We start from the raw sequence: 15,427 nt of genomic DNA on the forward strand, positions 1-15,427 counted from the left end.
TGCTGTTCTTCTTTCGAGATACTAGTTACCTTGTTCTACATTTTCTGTTTAATTGCTTTGATCCCTCTGTCTTTTTTTCTCCTCAGTACTCTGGCTCTCTTGCTTCCTTCTAGCTCCTTGTTCTTCCTACTTTTCTTGGCTTTGTAACATGTCTTTCTAACTGACCAGTTTTTTGTTGTTGGTCTTTTTTTTTTTTTTAAAGCTTTTACTTAATGAATACAATTTTCATAGGTACAACTTTAGGAATATAGTGGTTTTGCCCCCACCCCCCATATCCACCCTCCCACCCCTACTACCATCCCACCTCCTACTGCCTCTCTCATCTCATTCTTCCTTAAGACTCATTTTTAATTAACTTTATATACAGAAGACCAACTTCTACAAAGGAGGAATTTCAACAGTTTGTACACATTTTATTTTTGTTTATTTATTTTTCTTTTCTCTTCATACTGTATGTTGAACTCTTTACTTAATATAGAATTAGTCATATATATATTTAAAGTCAATTGAAAATAGGTCAAAGCTGACCAGTTTTGTCTTTCCCTCTTTGAGCTTTTGTTTTATAAGATGAATGTTCTTAATAGGGTGTTCTCTGTAAGAATGGACACAGTGGGGATCTTTTTCTGTTATGTTTTCTTTCACATTGGATTCTTCCTTTCTTCTGCATGCTGTATTTCCTGTTTGCTTCTCTCCTTACTTCCACCCCATTTATGTGTGTAGCTGTGTGGCATCTTTTTATCCTGCCCAGGCAACCAGGTCAGACTTTGCTTTTGACTTGATATGATGTGGGTGATATTTCCAAGGTCCTCTCCTGCTCTGCTTTCCCTCTTCTGCTTACTGCACTCCCTCAGTTGTCCTTTTGAGAAGTGTGTGTTGTTCTGTCTGCTTCTCTGGAGCTAAGGGGATGAGGTGGTATTGGTGAGAGAGCCCTTGCAGGGCTTGGGGCTTCCCTGCTATTGTGTTAAATGTTCTGTCCCATTGCCCCCTGCCCCAGGGTCAGCAGAGTGCCTTGGAAGTTGGCAGGGCCTGGTGACTGCTCAGGCTTTGCTGAGATTTTGAACCTTCTGTGCCCAAGATGCTTTCCTGAGGCCAAATTAGCTCATTCCAAAGTAGAGGGCTGTAGTAAAACTTTAAAGTTTTTTTCAAGTCTTATTAACTTATCTTCTCTAATTACTGTTTCCAGGCAGTGTAACCAGGCTGGGAGCTGTCTACTGTACAGAATCTTTTCTCTGTCCACTGCTTTTTAAGGTTTATTAAATTCTTAAACAGTTTCCTGTGTGACTGCAGCTGATGGATTTTTGGCTAAAAAATATATCTGTGTATATTTGTGTGCATAAATATATATATAGTCCCTGTTATTAGTTACTGAAGGCAGGATGTTTTATAATTGTTTCACCCCACTGTCTTTAGTTGCAAGTCTATGGTTTTCTAAATATTTACTTTTAATACAGTAACATGCATGTGATCTAGAAACCCTAATTCTCAATCCAGGTTTGACTTGGAATCAAGTTTTATTTTAACTAAAAATTTTAACAAATTAGTGGCAGTGTCATCAGATATTTTAGTACTTCTGTCTTATGCCCTAATTTACCCAACCTTTTTTTTCTTTTAAGTTTTGTGCTCTGTGTGTGCACTGAAATGTTTTGTGTTTGTACTTTTTGCTTTATCATTAAAATAAATTTGAGGGATTGGGATGAATGGAAGAATCAGCTTTATTAAATCTTAATGCTTTTCACCCTGGCACTAACTGTAGTGTCTGTTTATGTTACTGGGCAGAAATTCTTTTGAGTTGGTGGCTTAACATGACAGCTGGGCTCTTCAACCCTTAACAGCAGAAGCATTCTTGGCACTGTTATATTCTTCACCTAATCCTTCCCATGACTTTAGTAATTAAGGTTTTTAAAATGTATTATAGGTTTTATAAGATCATGTGCTTTTTTTTTTTTTTTTTTTTTTTTTGAAAAACAAGATCATATTGTCTTACTTTTAAAGGAGAGAATATTAACCCAAAGTAAGAAAAAAAAATACTTGGATTGGAAATTGGAAGTTGTACTGTAGAAGTATTGTCCTTATTTATAGTCAGATTTCATAGTATAATTTTACTGTTTCTAAATTTTCTGTCATCCACAACCCAAGTTTATAGAAGTTTTTAGATAGTGTTATTTCTTTTTGGCTTGAAGTTATTAATTTAATTAGTACATTTACTGTTGAGTTTTATAAGAATCATAGGTGGCTTTTAGGTTTTTCTGAGTGAATCATGTAAACATTGCATTCATGTTGTGATAGTACATGCAGTTATCCTTATTTAGAGATTTTTAATCTATTTTTGTTTTTTCCTCCTCAGATTCCGTCAAACTGTAAGAACAAATGCACCTTTTAGCTCATGGAAGAAAAAACACAAATCAAGACATTTTTGGGTTCCAAGTTGCCAAAGTATGGAACAAAATCTGTAAGAAGTTCACTGCAGCCATTACCAAATGGAACACCTGTTAACTTATTAGGAACATCCAAGAGTAGTAATGTCAAAAGCTACATTAGAAATAATGGCTCTGATTGTCCATTGTCCCATTCATTTAATTGGAGAAAAGCAAATAAGTACCAGCTTAGTACACAAAGTGCTGAAGATCCTAAGAATCCTAACAATACTCAGAATTCACATGATAAATTAATTGATCCTGAGAAACATGCTCCTACTCAAGGAGTGTTTGATAGGAATGGGATAAAGGGAGGTTTGAAAAGTGTTTCTTTACTTACATCAAAGTTAGCAAAGCCACCCACTATGTTTGTGTCATCTGCAGAGGAGTTGAACCAGAAGTCTTTTTCTGGACCATCTAATTTGGGTAAATTCACCAAAGGCACGTTATTGGGAAGGACTTCGTATTCCTCAGTCAGTGCTCCCAAACCACAGTTGAATGGATTTTATGGAAACAGATCAGCTGGTAGCATGCAAAGGCCTAGAGCTAACTCTTGCGCTACCAGAAGCAGTTCTGGAGAAAGCTTAGCCCAGTCCCCAGACAACATTAAATCTATTACTTGTGAAAAAATGGTAAGGTCACAAAGTTTTTCCCATTCCATTCAGAATTCATTCCTTCCACCCTCATCTATAACCAGATCACATTCCTTCAATCGAGCTGTAGATCTTACAAAGCCTTATCAGAACCAACAGCTACCCGTTAGAGTGCCTCTGCGGTCAAGTATGCTAACAAGACATTCCCGGCAATCAGAAGTACTCAATGGGAATGAACATTTAGGATATGGATTTAATAGGTCTTACGCTGCTGGTGGAAAGAAGTTGGCTTTACCAAATGGCCCAAGTGTAACTTCCACTTTGGGTTATAGGATGGTTCATCCCACTCTACTGAAATCTAGCCGACTTCCATTTCCTGGAACTATCACAGTTGATAGTAATAAAAATTCAACTGCTGACACTTGTATAGAGGAAGATGCTACAGTTTTGACTAAGGACAGAACTACTGATAAGGACCAAGAACTAATTGAAAATGAAAGTTACAGAACGGAAAATGGCCAGACCATGAAACACGATGGTAAAATTAGATACCTGAGTGATGATGTGGATGACATTTCCTTATCTTCTTTGTCGTCTTCTGATAAGAATGATTTAAGTGAAGACTTTAGTGATGATTTTATTGATATAGAAGACTCCAACAGAACTAGAATAACTCCAGAGGAAATTTCTCTCAAAGAAGAAAAACATGAAAATGTACCACCAAAGGATATATTTGATTCTTGCAAGGAAAATGAAAAATCCTTCAGTAAAACTGATGAATGGATTGACATCAGTGTCTCTGGTAAATACTAATACCCTTAAGTTTGTTTGTTTTTTTCGCTTTAATAATGTAACTGAGCTTATATTTAGGATTATTTTCTGATATATTCCAATGTGCTATCCATTTCACCGGGGGATAGACCCAGATAGAGTTGAAGTGAGGCAACATCTATCTTCCTTCCTTGTCACTTGCTGCCTACCCTGTTTTTCAAGATACCTAAAATAACATCATTGAGAGCACTGCTGCCTGTGCTCTTCTTCAGCTGTCTTATACAGGCCTGTTCCTCCTTCGTGTCAGCACTGTTTTTCAAGTGATTTTTTTCCTCCCACTTTCCTTAATTAATGGATCCCATAAAATAAACCATTTCTTCCCATAGTATAGTAGATCATAACTACTTGCTAACAGCAAAGCTGTACCAAAATGCAAACGAGATAATATAGATTATGTCCAATAGAGTAGATTCTTTATCCTAGGAAAAATTTTTTTTTGTTTAGCAATTTTTATAATTATACTTCCAGGAAACTGTATTTTTTTAATTGAAGAAAGTGAGGTTGTACCTGCTAAACATTTCCTCTTAACAAGTGCTGGGGAGATACTTCTGTGTAGCCGTATAGCCTGCTAAATTAACAGACTGAAGGGACGGAATACAGGTGCATGTTCTAATCAAGGGACTAGGTTATACCTAGAGATGCACATAAATCCTTGATTATCTGCTGGTCTTTATTGAAATATTTTTGTTGGACACGTAATAATTGTTCCTGTTTATGGGATACAGTGTGATCTTTCCATGCAGCTGGACGTCGTGTAATGATCAGAGCTGGGCAGTTGGCATAACTATTGCTTCTGTTTGCCAGCCTTCTACAAGTGACTGTCAGAACAAGTTCTTTTACCTTATAAGGAAGTAGCTATGAGATTAACTAATACATACAGAGGAGATTTCCTTACCAGTGGTTAAAAGTAAATATTTGGGAAATATTAAAGGAATATGAAGCTTTGTATATAGTTTTAGAAATGTTGCAGAAATGAAAAATGGCTAAATGAGTTTTCTTTGTGTCAGTTACAAAACGCATCAGTCAGTAATTTTAAGATTTTGCCTTTTGAGTTTTTCTTGTTTAGGAGTTAGAAAGAGCACAGTTAGAAATGCTTTTTTGGGGGCTGACCAACCTTTTTGTTGCAATATATCAAATTATTATAACTTATATTTTTAAAGCATGACAAATAATTATATTTTGGTGAATTAATCTTTCTCTCTCTCTCTCTCTCTTTTTCTTTAAATCAATTGAAGACAAGAGTGAATGTACCAAACACACTTCTGGGAATAACTTGATTTCACCAGATACAGACTATAGAGCTGGTTCTTCATTTGAGCTATCTCCATCTGATAGCTCTGATGGTACCTACATGTGGGATGAGGAGGGCTTGGAACCCATTGGAAGTGTCCATCCTGTTGGGAGCTATGATTCCTCCGAAATGAACAGCATAGTATGTATGGATTTGTATACCTTTTTGGAATATTTTGTTTGCCTTACTGTAAAGAGACTTGTGATACTGGTGGAGATAAAAAAAAAAGTTTGAGAAATAGGAATTCACATCTGTTAAGGGCCTATAAAATATCTGACCCTAGTATATAACAAAGCATGGAGAGTATAATATTTGACTTAAACATATGCACACATACATATACACATATGTTAATCATACATATATAATGTATATGTGTATATATTGTACATACCAAAATGGTCAGGTTAAGCCTGGGCCAGTGTTTCTCACAGAGGGAAGGGAAGGAGATATCTATTGCAAGTAATGTGGGTAATATGCCATATGAATAAAGTATAATTGGTGTGTTTAAAGTGCCTCAGTGTAATTCAGTATATAATATAGTCATGTAATTCAGTATGTGAATTTCCAAAAAATCTACTTGTAGCCTTGGTGGCTATATTAAATTCCAAGTGGATTTTAGGCATTGTAATTTTCTGTACTTGTATAAACCTGTGACTTGGGAAAAACAGACGCCGTTAACTGTGATTCGTTAAATTGAATAGAACACATATTCAGAGAGAGTATCTTTATCCCCTCAGGAAAGGTTAGTTGTGCTTTTTAACTGGGACCTTTTAAGGTGAGTGTGGTTGAAGGGCAAAGGAAATTATGTCCAGCAGGTGGCAGCAGTAAGCCACTTTATACTTGACATTTTTCAGATTCACCATTTTCAGTTCTCTGCTCTGTAACTAATGACAAAATAGTTTTCTGTACAAGAGTTCAGAATGGATCTGGATTGATCTTTGGTCTGTAAGATTCATGAGTTTCCTCCTTGATCAACAGGATTGTGTGTATTGGAAAGGAAGTAACAAAGGTGTTCATTTCTGTGCTTTGGATAAAGATGAGTATTTTCAGTTCCAAGGGAAGACAGAAAGTGGGAAAGAATGGAGACCTGATGGCAAAAGAAGTGTGTTGAGCTCTCCTCGTGTGATAGTGGATTTATCATTTTGTTCTGAAGTTCCATTAATTTTTTGCTGTGTCTGTTAAGCTTATGTTATTAGGTGTGTGCATGTACTTACTATATGATCATCTGTATCTCTGGCTTTCTGTTTTAAAACCTTTATTTTTTTTCCAGATATTAGTATAATTAACCACTTTTATTTATATATTTCCCTCCTTTTATGATCAACCTTTTGGATACATAGCAATTAGCTGATTATTTTTTAAAACTTTGTGTTTTTCTTTTTCTTTTTTTAAAGATGTGTTATTTATTTATTTGAGAGGTAGAGTTACAGACAGTGAGAGGGAGAGACAGAGAGTAAGGTTTTCTGTCCGTTGGTTCACTCCCCAATGGCTGCAATGGCCGGAGCTGCGCCAGTCTGAAGCCAGGAGCCAGGTGCTTCCTCCTGGTCTCCCATGCAGGTGCAGGGCCCAAGCACTTGGGCCATCTTCCATTGCTTTGCCAGGTCACAGCAGAGAGCTGAATGGGAAGAGGAGCAGCTGGGACTAGAACCAGGGCCATATGGGATGCTGGTGGTGCAGGCGGAGGATCAACCTACTGCGCCACCGCGCCGGTCCCCCAAAATTTGTATTTTTCTTTTAACCAGTGCATTGGTTCAATTACATTTGCATTTATTGCTACATTTGGACTTCACCTGCAATCTTATTATTTTTGTTTACCTTATTATTCTATTTCTGTGTTTTAGTTTTCCTTTCTTTTCCTCAAATATTTAAAATTACTGTCTCTAACTAAATGAAAAAAGAACATAGCATGTTCTCACTTTTCTTGGTTTCTATAACAGTATTGATTCCAGTACAGGTCAAATAAAGAACTCTCACCCAAATGTGTGTCATCTGTGTCACTACTAATACAGGTTAGTTCAACCCACTGTTGCTTGTATTATTTCCATGGCGAGACTTTCTTTCTGAAGGAAGTGAAACGTCATACATTTTGGTTCAAGCTCTTTATCTCGTCAGCGTCCCCAACAAATTGTTTATACACTGAATACTTTGCATAATACTAGTCTATAATCCTCGCTCTTTGAATGCCTCCAGTATTTTGTTGAGGGATAACTTATATTTAATAAAATGCACAAATCTTCTGCAGACAGCCCAGACAAATTTTGACAAATGTCTATGCTCATTTGTCAGTCATCAAGATTAAGATATACAATATATCTGTCACTCCAGAGTATTCCCTTCCTGTTCTTTTGAGTTATCCACTCATCCTGCAGGGGGGCAACCACTATTGATAGCTATCGCTATAGATTTGTCTTGCCTATTCTTGAACTCCCTGTAACTGCTACAGTTTTTTTTTTTTTTTTAATATTTATTTATTTGAGAAACAGAGTTACAGACAGAGAAGTCTTCTGTCCACTGGTTCTCTCCCCAGTTGGCCACAGTGGCTGGAGCTGCACCGATCCAAAGCCAAGAGCCAGAAGCTGCTTCTGGGTCTCACACACAGATGCAGGGGCCCAAGCACTTGGGCCATCTTCTACTGCTTTCCCAGGCCAGAGCAGAGAGCTGGGTCAGAAATGGAGTAGCCAGGACTCGAAGCTGCACCCATGTGGGATGCTGGCACTGAAGGCAGTGGCTTAGCCCTCTATGCCATAGCACTGGCCCCCACTCTTAAACTTTTGTATGTTGTTTCTTTTTGTCAATATTAGGTATTTGTCAGTTGTAGTTTGTTCATTCTTGTCATATTTCTTTGTGTGGATGTATTATACCTTACTTTGTCCTGTTAATGAGAACTGAAGTTATTTCCAGTTTTTGGCTATTAGTGTTAGCACTGTTAGGACAATTTTAATGTGTGTTCTTTGATGAGTGTTTATTTATTTCTGTTGGTAAAATATGTAGGTGGGGAGTCCTTTAGATACAGTTACGTGTATAAGTACGCCAGTTTTCCACAGTGATCGTACCTCTTTATAAGCCCATGGATGGTAAATGAACATTCTAGACATTTCTCTTTCTTGTCTTAATCTGATGTTGTCTGTTTTTGTGTGTTTTGCTATCCTGGTGAGAGTGTAGCTGTAGTGTCTAGTTGAGCACCTTCACATGTTGGCCATCAGTATATCCTTCTTTGTAAAGTGCTTTCTATTGGGTTATCTGTATTATTTCTTACTGATTTAAAAAAAAATTCCCCAGATATTTTGGATATAAATCATTTGATTTATATGTATATATGTAAGTACATCTGTGTGTGTGTATATATATATATATATATATTTTTATATATACATGAGGGAACTTAGTTTATGAAAAAATGGAATTAAAAAGTAAGAATAAAAAATACACTTTATTTGTTAACATAAACTGCATCAAGTTCAAGACACTTTTGTAAGTGTAGCTGGCATTTAGTCCATCCTCAAAGAACTGAGGGTCCTGGGAATTTAACCCTGTCAGTGCAGTCTTATTTACATGATAAACCAGAGGAAAATGAGTGCCCTTTAAATATTTTTTTAAGATTAGGAAAAATAAGTAAGGAGGATCCAAATCTGGATGAAAAAGAGAATTTCCAGTGATTTCCCATAGAAACTCAGATGTTGCTCTTGTTTGATGAAAGGAATGAGCAGGAGCATGTCACACTGAGGGATTCTTTGGTGATGTTTTCCTGACTGTTTCTCTGCTGAGGCTTTGGCTAAGTCATGAAGATAACCTTCTAGTTACCTTCTACTCTGTCATCTGTTGGTGGAGTTCAGGTTTGTCTTCTTACCTTTTTAACATCTTACAGTAATATCCACTTTCTCAATCCTGAGATTGATAATTGGTTATTTCTTCTTTTTATTCATTTCAAACACCAAATTTGGACTGTTACAGATTTTTTCTGTTGCTTGTGTTCTGTTTTATTGATTTTGGTTCGTGTTTTTATTTCATGCTCTTTTTTTCTAAAGTGCAAGAATGGGAGCAGAATTTATTTAAGCAGCTTAAGGAGCTAGTTCACCTTCAGAGGTGAGTGCAGGCAACCTCATGAGGGAGAATCACCTTCCATTTTGTTTTAGTTTAATTTGCCTTTTTTTTCCCAAAATTCTTGATGTGGAAGCTAACTCATTGATTTTTAGCTTCTTTCCCCTTCTAATCCACACATGGATTTTCACAAAGAGAAGGCTTTATTATGTAATAAACAATGCATTCAGTATTCTGGGGGGTGCCAGCGCCATGGTTCACTTGGTTAATCCTCTACCTGCGGCGCCGGCATCCCATATGGGTGCCGGGTTCTAGTCCTGGTTGCTCCTCTTCCAGTCCAGTTCTCTGCTGTGGCCCTGGAGGGCAGTGGAGGATGGCCCAAGTGTTTGGGCTCCTGCACCTGCATGGGAGACCAGGAAGAAGCACCTGGGTCCTGGCTTCAGACTGGCATAGCTCCGGCTGTAGCGGCCATTTTGGGGGGGAACCAATGGAAGGAAGACCTTTCTCTCTGTCTCTCTCTCTCACTGTCTATAACTCTACCTGTCATAAAAAAAAAATCATCCTGGGGGCAAGCATTTGGCACAAGGTTAAGTTGTTCCTTGCGACACTCATATTCCTTATCTGAGTACTTGGTTCTGGTTCTGCCTCCTCCACTCTGATCCAGCTTCCTGCTAATGTACACCTTGGGATGCAGGAGAGGATGGCTAAAGTGTTTGGGTTCAGCCTTCCATATGGGTGACCTAGATTCAGTTCCTGGCTTTTGTGTTTAGCCTGGCCAAGCCTGGCTGTTGGGGGTGGGGGGGAGTGTGTGAATCAGTGGATGGGAGATTGATCTCTGTCTCTTTCCTTTCAAATAAGTAAAAAATAAATCAAAATTTAAAAACCCAAAGAGGGGAAGGAGTGGGCATTTGGACAAGCAGTTAAGATGTCCCTGTTTCCAAAAAACAAGTAAATAAATAAACATCCTAGTAGTACATATAATAGGGAGTTTCTTTAAATATACCTTGCTTTAAAATAATGAATTCTAAGGCATATGGTATCTCTTTTCTTTTAATATGCTTATGTTCCATGAATAATATATTACTTTATATGTGTATTTTACAACTTCATAAGCAATTCATAATGTTTTGCAACTTTTTTTACAGTCAGTTTTATATTTTGTGATTCATATGTATTTGTGTTATAGGTCTAGTTCATTTCATTTTTACTACTATATAATAGTCTATGCTTCGAATATTACCAGTTTTTTTCTTCTGTGTCCCATGGTAAGTGGCAAATCTCTTATTCCTCACTAATCATAATGAAAATTAGACATGAGCATTTTTACTCAGTTTTCTTTGATCATAGATGAGAAGTATTCAAAAAAGGTTTATGGAGAACATATATTTGATGCCAGCAACATATAACAAGAGCTCAAGAAATATTAGCTATGTATTAGTTTTAAAGTAATTTTTATTAATTTGTTATTTCTTTGAAAGGCAAAGAGAGATCTCCCATTTACTTGCTCACTCACTAAATACCTGCAATATTTGGTGCTGGGCTGGGCCAGGCTAAAGCTGGGAACTTGGAGCTCAGTCTAAGTCTCCTATGTGGGTGGCAGGGCCCTAACTACTTGGAGCCATCACCCACAGCCTCGCTGGGTGCCCTGTAGCAGGAACCTGGAATTGGGAGCACAGCTGAGACCTGAACCTGATTCTGGCATCCCAAGTGGCCTTTTAACTGCTGTACCAAACACCTGGCCCGAATTATTATTATTATTTTTTTTGCATTTAAGACTCATCCATCTCAAGTTGGTATGAGGCACACTCATTTACCTTAATTCATATACTTAAGCTATATACTTGATAAAAAGAGTTAACATAGCAAGTTGGAAATTATTTTTCTCTAGATTAGCCGCTTGAAAGGTAGGTAGGTTTTGGGGCATTAATGCTGATCACTTGTTTTACTTCTGGGAGTCTGGAATTTGTGTTAGACAGAGAGTACCAGCATGCCCAGCCTCCAATGAAATCCTTGGGCGCTGGGTTTCTTGGAATGTCCATGGTAGACAACACTTTGCCTGTGTTACTGCAACTTGTGTGACTCCACTGGGAAACTCACTCCTGGTTTTCTTCAGCTTCTTCCCTTGTGCCTTTTCCTTTTCCTTGTGCCTTTGCTCGCTTATTTTGTTTTGTATCCTTTTACTGGCATAAGTCTTAGCCATGAATATAATTGTGAGTCTTCTTGGTGAATCATCTTGGGGACCCCTGATACAGGTGTTGATAGCAAGTTATCTTTCTTAATTGCATGATGATATCTTCTTTTGGTCATCTTCTATATTTTTATGATCAGTCTTTGAAATAGCTATGAACCAGTTACTACCTTCTGTTTTAGAATGGGGGGAGTCCAGAGGAATTGAGTAAATTGATACGGATAATTTGGGATCTAGTTTACTAATTATTCTCAGTCGAGTGTTCTTGATTTTCAGTCTACTTGGGATAACTGAACATTTTTGAACTCTAAAGTTTTGGTTGATATTTAACTTTCTTGAATATGAAATACAGCGGTTTTTTTCTGATAAATATTATCATAATCACATGTGCACATTATTAGGCACAAACGTTTTTTCTTCTTGTAAGCCACAGTGAGCCCAGCTCAGAATCCTTTTTGCTGTAGTGCTTTGGCCACTGTGACAGCTGTCATTGAGGAGGAGTTGAAGTTCAGCTACAGTGTCATAATGATGACTTGCTAACACTAAAATATTTAGAAAGTGATAATTTTGAATCATCACATGGAGTACTTTTATTTTTGGAAGGATTTTTATAGGAAGCCTAAAGAAGTGTTTGAATCAGATGATCTCTGAAAGTATCTTTTTATTCTTTGTTTTTACCTACTTTGCCTTATTTTCATATACTAGGCAAGTTTAATTCCTTATCATTTAAATGAGTCTTTTCTCATTTCTCAGGATTATATTCTAGTGGGTTTTTTTCTCCTTTCTTTCTGTATTTGTGTCTCTCATCTCTGATGGTGATAAGCCTGACATCTGTTTTCTGTAAAACATTTGCTTATTTGAACAGCCTCCCTCTGTGAAACTGATTTCCCTTCTTTGTGCCACTGTTTGACTCCTCTTTACTTATACTGTAAATCTGAAGAATTTATGGCATTGTTTTTGGACATCTTAATCTTAAAATTAGACTACCTCTACATGGATCTGTTTTATTATCAAAATGAATGACATAAAAAATCATGAGCAGTGCTTCTGTGTATAGGATCTGGATCATCTTATGTGATTAGTGTGGACACTTAGGTCTAGAAGTATCCAGAGAGCTAAAAACTTTATTTCTACAAACATTGGTTTAATGTAGAATTTGTTAAAAATTGCTTTGATTTTTAGAGAATATAAATTAAATTACCTTATTGATTAGTATATGTGAAAGTTTTAACTATAATCAATCAGGAAAATGCATAGTATCTTGTGTTGGAAGAATTTGTAAGAATTTTGGGGTCGGCTTAGTCCTAAGGACTCAAAAGACATCTATACTGAAATTGCTTTGAAGAGGAAAAAAATTGTTGTTTGGAAAAAATATAACATGTATGATATTATATTTACTGTGAGTTATAGAGATGTTTGGAAAAAATATAACACATGATATGCTTATTGTCAGTTGTAGAGATAAAGAATTTATTATCCTTTAATATAAAGGAATCTTATTAAGGATGCTAGGTATCCAGATTTTTTTGTTGTTGAAATGAATCAGACTTCATGAAAAACGTATTTTTCAATCTATTGGCATATTGATTTTCTCTTGTTGCTGTAACAAATTACTGAAAATTTAATGGCTTAGAACAACACACATTCATTATCGTACTATATTGGAGCTCAGAAGTCCAAAAGGCTCTCAGCAAGTTGAAATCATCAAGGTTGGCCAGCACAGTTCCTTTTGTGTGCTCTCGGGAAGAATCCACTTTCTTGCTTTTTCCAAGAGCCTGCATTGGCTCTCTTCCATCTTCAAAGTCTCACTATGGCCTTTCTTCAGTCCGCCTCTTCTTTTTAAGGACCCTTATGATGGGGCTGGCGCCGTGGCTCACTTGGTTAATCCTCTGCCTGCGGCGCCGGCATCCCATATGGGCGCCAGGTTCTAGTCCTGGTTGGTCCTCTTCCAGTCCAGCTCTCTGCTGTGGCCCAGGAAGGCAGTGGAGGATGGCCCAAGTGCTTGGGCACCTGCACCCTCATGGGAGACCAGGAGGAAGCACCTGGCTCCTGGCTTCGGATTGACGCAGTGCGCTGGCTGTAGTGGCCATTTAGGGGGTGAACCAACGGAAGGAAGATCTTTCTGTCTCTCTCACTGTCTAACTCTGTCAATAAACAAACAAAAAGGACCCTTGTGGTTATCTGGAGCCCAACTAGATATTCCAGTATGTTATCCCTGTTTTAAGGTCAATGATTAGTAACCTAATTTCAGTTACAGCTTTCATTTTTCTTTGCTGTGTAAGCTAACATACTCAAAGGTTTCAGGAATTAAGATGTGACACTTTTGGAGGGATCGTTCTACCTAGCACAGTTGGACGACATCTACTTTTCAAAGTTTGTTTCTAAACAGTACTTTTATTAACTAAAGTAATTATCCTTTGAGGCTAACAGATTAAGCTCCAGTAAACTGTAAATTTGTTTTAAAATGAAGTTGTGAATTTTAAGTACAATTTAGGCAAACTCATTTTTCCGTTTAAGTTAATCTGAACTAGTAGTATAGTTACTCTTTAAATGGCCCTAGTGATGGTTTGTTATAGCTAATCATAGTTTTGATTTTTGGAGATTTAAGTTTTACTTCTAATACTTGGTATCGTATAATAAATATATAGTAAGTATTATATATAATGATACATAATGGTCATAATATTATGTAAATTATATATAATATGTATTATCCATACAGACAATAGATAATGTAATATACAATATGATATATACACATACATTACAGTAATAAATATATTTTATAGTAATAAATTATAATGATGAATATTATTACTATAATAATATATAATAGACAAGATCATTTCAGAAAGTTCATGGAGAAATGGAATTAAAAGATGTGTATTTTTCTGCAAAAAATTTTTGAAATTTTTGAGTAGTTTTTTTCATCGTAAAAATTTCCCTTGAACTGTTTGAAAGACTCCTTGTGTGTGTTCATTATTTTCTGTAAAACAACATGAGATTTAAAGATGGCTCTTTCTAAGAATGAAAATTATGAGCTAAGAGGATAATGAGAACATTGTTGTGTTCAGATTTTAGTTTCTTTCTTTCTTTCTTTTTTGACAGGCAGAGTGGACAGTGAGAGAGAGAGAGACAGAGAGAAAGGGCTTCCTTTGCCGTTGGTTCACCCTCCAATGGCTGCAGCGGCCGGCGCCAGCGTACCGCGCTGATCCGAAGCCAGGAGCCAGGTGCTTCTCCTGGTCTCCCATGTGGATGCAGGGCCCAAGCACTTGGGCCATCCTCCACTGCCTTCCCGGGCCACAGCAGAGAGCTGGCCTGGAAGAGGGGCAACCGGGACAGAATCCAGCGCCCCAACCGGGACTAGAACCCGGTGTGCCGGCGCCGCAAGGCGGAGGATTAGCCTATTGAGCCACGGCGCCAGCCTTAATGTTTCTTTTCTTTTTTTTTTTTTTTTTTGACAGGCAGAGTGGACAGTGAGAGAGAGACAGAGAGAAAGGCCTTCCTTTGCCGTTGGTTCACCCTCCAATGGCCGCTGTGGCCAGCATGCCGCGGCCGGCGCACTGCGCTGATCCCAAGGCAGGAGTCAGGTGCTTCTTCTGGTCTCCCATGGGGTGCAGGGCCCAAGCACTTGGGCCATCCTCCACTGCACTCCCTGGCCACAGCAGAGAGCTGGCCTGGAGAGGGGCAACCGGGACAGAATCTGGCGCCCCGACTGGGACTAGAACCTGGTGTGCCGGTGCTGCAAGGCAGAGGATTAGCCTATTGAGCCGCGGCGCCAGCCTTAATGTTTCTTAAATCTTTTTTTCCCCTGAGATTTATTTTCATTTATTTGAAAGGCAAAGTGAGACAGAGACAGAGAAGAGACCTTTTCATCTGCTGGTTCATTCCCAAATGGCTGCAACAGCGAGGGCTGGGCCAGGCTAAAGCCAGGAGCCATGAACTCCATTTGGTTGACAGGAGCCCAACTAGTTGGGCTGTCATCTGCTGTTTTCCCCAGGCACATTAGTAGGGAGCTGGATTGGAAGTAGAGTATCGAGGACTTGAACCGGTTCTCCAATATGGTATG

At 37.9% G+C, this 15,427-nt stretch overlaps 1 protein-coding gene across 5 annotated transcripts in view; it reads left to right on the plus strand.

The window, feature by feature from the left end:
- Positions 1–15,427, plus strand: part of CCSER2 (coiled-coil serine rich protein 2) — a 139,663-nt gene that overhangs the window by 36,539 nt on the left and 87,697 nt on the right. For all 5 annotated transcript variants that reach the window (XM_062214024.1, XM_062214025.1, XM_062214023.1 and 2 more), the window contains 2 exons: positions 2,345–3,809; positions 5,074–5,270. In XM_062214024.1, the coding sequence (XP_062070008.1) occupies positions 2,384–3,809; positions 5,074–5,270 (1,623 nt within the window). In that variant the 5' untranslated portion in view covers positions 2,345–2,383. The remainder of the gene's footprint in view (positions 1–2,344; positions 3,810–5,073; positions 5,271–15,427) is intronic.

Source organism: Lepus europaeus, chromosome 17 (assembly GCF_033115175.1).
Source record: "Lepus europaeus isolate LE1 chromosome 17, mLepTim1.pri, whole genome shotgun sequence".
NCBI lineage: Eukaryota > Metazoa > Chordata > Mammalia > Lagomorpha > Leporidae > Lepus > Lepus europaeus.